At 37.2% G+C, this 4920-nt stretch overlaps 1 protein-coding gene across 1 annotated transcript; it reads right to left on the reverse strand.

Annotated features, from left to right (window-relative positions):
- Positions 1-2783: 2783 nt before the first annotated feature.
- Positions 2784-4179, reverse strand: LOC140853605 (uncharacterized). The gene is made up of 5 exons (XM_073248262.1): positions 3718-4179; positions 3436-3639; positions 3241-3333; positions 2979-3080; positions 2784-2885 (listed from the first exon to the last, which is right to left on the reverse strand). Exons 1-5 carry the CDS (start codon positions 3901-3903, stop codon positions 2784-2786), a joined length of 687 nt encoding a protein of 228 aa, XP_073104363.1. The 5' UTR covers positions 3904-4179.
- Positions 4180-4920: the final 741 nt, after the last annotated feature.

Below are 4920 nucleotides of genomic sequence, written 5' to 3' on the forward strand. Positions count from 1 at the left end.
TCCCTCGATGGTCCAGTCTTGCTCTACTGCGACAGCACTGGTGCCATAGCTCAGGTGAAGGAACCCAAAGCACATCAGCGGACGAAGCACATCTTGCACCGCTTCCACCTGGTCTGAGAGATCGTGGATCGAGGTGACGTCGACCTTCAGAAGATCGACGGAAAAGAGAACCTAGCCGACCCCTTCACTAAAGCCCTGGCGATAAAGGAGTTCGACAACCACAAGTCGAAGATGGGTATTAGATACTGTGCCGAGTGGCTTTAGGACAAGTGGGAGTTGTTGGAAAATGTGTCCCAAAAAGCCAATCGTCAAGCTGTTGACGGTTGAGCAACCAAGTATTATAATTGATTTGTTAATAAATAAAATATATTTGGCATTTTCATCATAAGCTTTCATCTTCTAATGAACTCCGTTGTTATGATGAAGTCCTTAGGACTATTTAGATTCGATAAAGAGAGGATTTATCGATTAGTCCTTAAAACTGTTCACGATCAAATGATAGGCTGTTAATAAGGACGACCGCTTCTATCGAGCATAGGTCGCTGTAGGCCATATGGGTTGGTTGTTCTCTTAACCAAAGAGTGTGGAGACACTGGTATGGCATACAGGTGAAATGTAAGGGTACATCGTCATTGAACGTGACTAACTCCAGAGCATTCTGCTGTCGAGAATGTCTCTGATGGGATATAGGTATAAGTGTCCCTTAGACCTGAGATCGTCTCAGTGACTTGCAAGCAACTCACTGTGCTTTGGTACTGGACTAACTGAATTTTTAATTCAGGGATGGAAGGCTTCTGGGCACAGTCAAGTACTTGCGAAGTCAGAGTGTGATCGAGATGGGATTGACCACTCCAAGAGTTGGAGAAGAATGAGTCGCTGTATTTCAATTTAGCAAAACCTTGGCCAGGATAATCCATCAGATGGATTTGATATTTTGAAATACAATGTGGACAACCTGATCAGAGTTGACAGTTAAACTCTGGGGTGTCCTATGATCATTTTGGTCAAGGGGATGAATTATATGAAAACTATATCCGCATGGGTTCTAAGGATGTTGTTCTACACATTCAACCTATCCGATCGTCGGGTACCATTGCTAGATGGTCACTTCGATTGGTATAAAAATTTATTCCTATGCTACCGGCTTAGGTTCAGACCTATGAGGTCACACATATTAGAGTTCATGATCTGATCAGATGGTTGATCAACGATTAAGAATCGTTCTAGGGTTAAATGATCAATACGATTGACATTTAACCAAGTGCAAGTATTGCAGGAGGATCGATTAGCAATTCGATTGCTAATTGGCTTAATTTGATTAAGCCAATTGGTTAAGATTAAGTCTAATTTAATATAATTTAATTAGATTTATTTTGGACTTGATTGGATCAAGTCTAATTGGTTTATTGGATAAGCCAAGTGCAAGGAAAAACTAGTCCTAGTTCAACTAGGACTTGGGTCAATCTAATTTTTAATTTGATTAGAAAATTAAATCAGATTTAAATTTAATTTAATCTAATTAAATTAGATTCTTAATTGGGTTAAGATCTATTTTAATTAGATTGATCTAATTTTGATTTGATTTGATTTGGAAAACCAAATTAAAACAAGTCATAAGATAGAATCCTAGTAAGACTAGGATTCCACCTTGCACCACATAATCCTTCCCCACGCCCTCTCTCTTATTCAACGCCAATCTCCACTTATTTTGTGTGATAAAATCCCTCTCCCAGGTCTCTCCCACGTTCACAAAAGGTTTCCTCTCTTCTTTCTTACATGGAAGGTGGTTTGGATCAAATCTAAAAGGAATAAGTTTGGATTTCGAATTCTATGAGATAGAGTTTTAGAAATCCAAAACTCTTTCAATTTTGCACCGAATTTATCCAATTTTTTTTTAAAAATTTTTGTAGCTTTTAGGATATACATTGTGCACCCTTTTCTGGTGATCCATGCACAAAAATATGAAGGAGATGCTCAAGAGTTGGGCGTCCCTTAACTTGCCATGTTTGGATAAGCCTTGACTAGGTGTTTGACCTAGACAAGGACTCTATCATATCTCTTTATATAAGATGAGTTTCTTTATGAAATTTTAGAAAAGGATAGGGATTTGAGAGACCTTTGTGCCATCCAAAAATTAGAGAGAAATACCTTTGGGTCATGGAGATATAAAAGATGCAAGTTTGGGTGTCTAGAGAGAAAAATGTGAAGAAGAAGAGGGTCTTCTTCTAGGGTTTTTGTTTTCATATCTTTCCTCCCTCCATCTTGAGTTTCCTGAGAGTGTCTCAGATCTGAAACTCCTCCTTCTACTTTCCATCTTTGAAAGAGTCCAAATCAAGAAGAAGGAGGCACCTGATCAACCATCAAAGAAGGATCAGCGCAGTACTAGCATACTGTGCTGATTTCCTGAAGCAGGACTTCTGATCGAGATTCGTGGGCTCGTGTGGACGACTCCTAGAGGCCGGACGCATGTGCAGCTTGCAACATCATCCTCAAGCCCAGATCAACAAGGTTAGAACGTCTAACTTGCAAGGTAATAGATCTGATCTATTGTTTAATACATACATTAGATGTAGAATAGAAACATGTTGATATGATCAACATGTAGTTCATGCTATATTTATATATTTTAATTTTTGATTTAATACTATATAATAATCATGTAATAGGATCTTAGATCTAGAGATTTTCTGATTTTAGAAAATAAATTTTGATTTATTTTAGTCTTCCGCTGTATGATCTTGAAAAAGTTTCAAGATCTAACTCTGAAATCCTAGATAAGGTTCCTACACCATCAACTCTGTGAACACCTCGGCCTCGATACGGCTCTGCTGCGTAGATGCTGCGGACTCATCGTCATGCTCCGCAATGAGAGATGTAGCCCTCTCCTGTATTTATTTTGAAAACAAGAGTTATACATTAATAGCTAACAAAATTAAATTAAAATCATTACAAAAAATAGAATATTAATAATGCCGTACATATAAATCTCTCGACTCATCTCGAACAAAAATACCATCCTGATGAGTATGAGTCATCCGATAAAACTCCACTTTACCGGGTTCCCTCCCATGCTCATCCACCTACACAAATAATTTCAATTTTAAGCAAACAGTTATAATAATTTAAAAAAATATATGAGTATCATGATATAGACATGATCCACGATACATAATGATATTAGTTATATAAATATTTTAATATAAAAATTAAAAATTAATTATGAAAGTTTAAGGAACATACAAACTCCTGTCGGAGTCGTGCATAACTCTTCGACCCCGATGTATGAGGAACAGACTGAGCTGCTCGTGCAGCTCTACCAATAGCAGAATAAGTCTGTAAAATAAAGTAAAGAACTTGTTATATATATAATATATAATAAAAATCAATATTTTTATAAAATATTTAGAAAAAAAAGATAATGAGCAGATAATATACCTGTGCCCTCTCGGAGAACCAATAATGAACTAACTCCATCCACTGATGAGGGGGTACATCAGGAGGACAATTCCTAGCAACCTCCTCCTCTGTCATACCCTGTCTCATATAGTCCCTCTTCAATTGTGCTCTATATTCTTTCCATTTGCGGTTGAGAGACTTCATTACAAAATCATGAGTGGATGGAGGGAGAACAAACTTGCTCTATAAAAAAAAAATTAAATGAAATAAATTATATAAGTGATTAACAATTAATATACAGTATGAACATCAATTCATTACCTCTATAACTCGGAGGAGCTCAACTTTGTACGTTGGAAGCATGTCATTCCATTTTGCATAGCCCAACGGACATAGCTGAGGCCTCCGAGCAACAGTCCCCAAAAATGAAGTCAATAAGCAGGCAGCTTTCTTAATTGGCTGACCTAGCTGATTGCACTCCATAACAATTCTCTCGCCCTCACGCATCTGTCACACATCTCGTACTACTGTGGGTCCGCATCTGGAGCGTACTCTCCCGGATCCGTCTGCAAAAAATACATAAAAGTAACTATATCATAAATATACATAAAATAAAATAAAAATAAAATTACATGAAAGACAATATATACCCTGCACGTGTATCTCATCATCTGGCTGATGAACAGGAGGATCGTGCTGTGCTGATGATGAAGGACAGGGCTCAGAATGCTGTGCAGCTGAACTGGCCTCAGGCTGCTGTGCTGAAGAAGACGTACCGGCCTCTGTCTGTGAAAACTGGAACTGCACACCAGCATATCGTCCCCTACGATGCATGATGTCACCTAGCATTTATATAAATAAAAGGTAGAATCAGTTAATATATGGAGTAAAATAACATAATAATTAATGCAAAATATATACATCATAAATAATTATTACCAGTAACAATCAAGCAGTAGTGTTTTCTTCAAATTCTGTCCTAACCAACGTCGTCGTAGCATTTAAATCATCAGCTGGCATAAAATTGTAGGGCATACATTGTGTATAAGTGTCATCGTCATCATCCTCCACTTGGTTTCCCATATCATATGTCTCTAGGTTTTGTTTTGATGACAGTAAACCAATCTTTATCTTTTGCGTCTTGTACATAAAATACTTGACGAGCTTGAGATGAAAAAATGAATGGGTCATCCTTCAATAACACACCAGTGTGTATCAACCTTGAAAAATTTACAAGTGTAAATCCATTTGCATCTTGTTTCAAACCCCTTGATGAGTTTATGTCTATCCAATCACATCTAAACAATACTACTTTAAATTTTTCATAATAATCCAACTCATAGATATCTTTAAGTGCACCATAATAGGATTTTTCATCCGCTTCCACCATAACACCGCTATTCTGTGTTTTTCTAAATTTCTCCCATTCTCTAGTATGAAATTTAAAGCCATTAATTATGAAACCGTTATATCTATTCACAATCTTGTTAGGTCCTCGAGCAAGAGCTATTAGTTCATTTGAAT

This window comes from Elaeis guineensis, chromosome 14, assembly GCF_000442705.2.
Source record: "Elaeis guineensis isolate ETL-2024a chromosome 14, EG11, whole genome shotgun sequence".
Lineage (NCBI taxonomy): Eukaryota > Viridiplantae > Streptophyta > Magnoliopsida > Arecales > Arecaceae > Elaeis > Elaeis guineensis.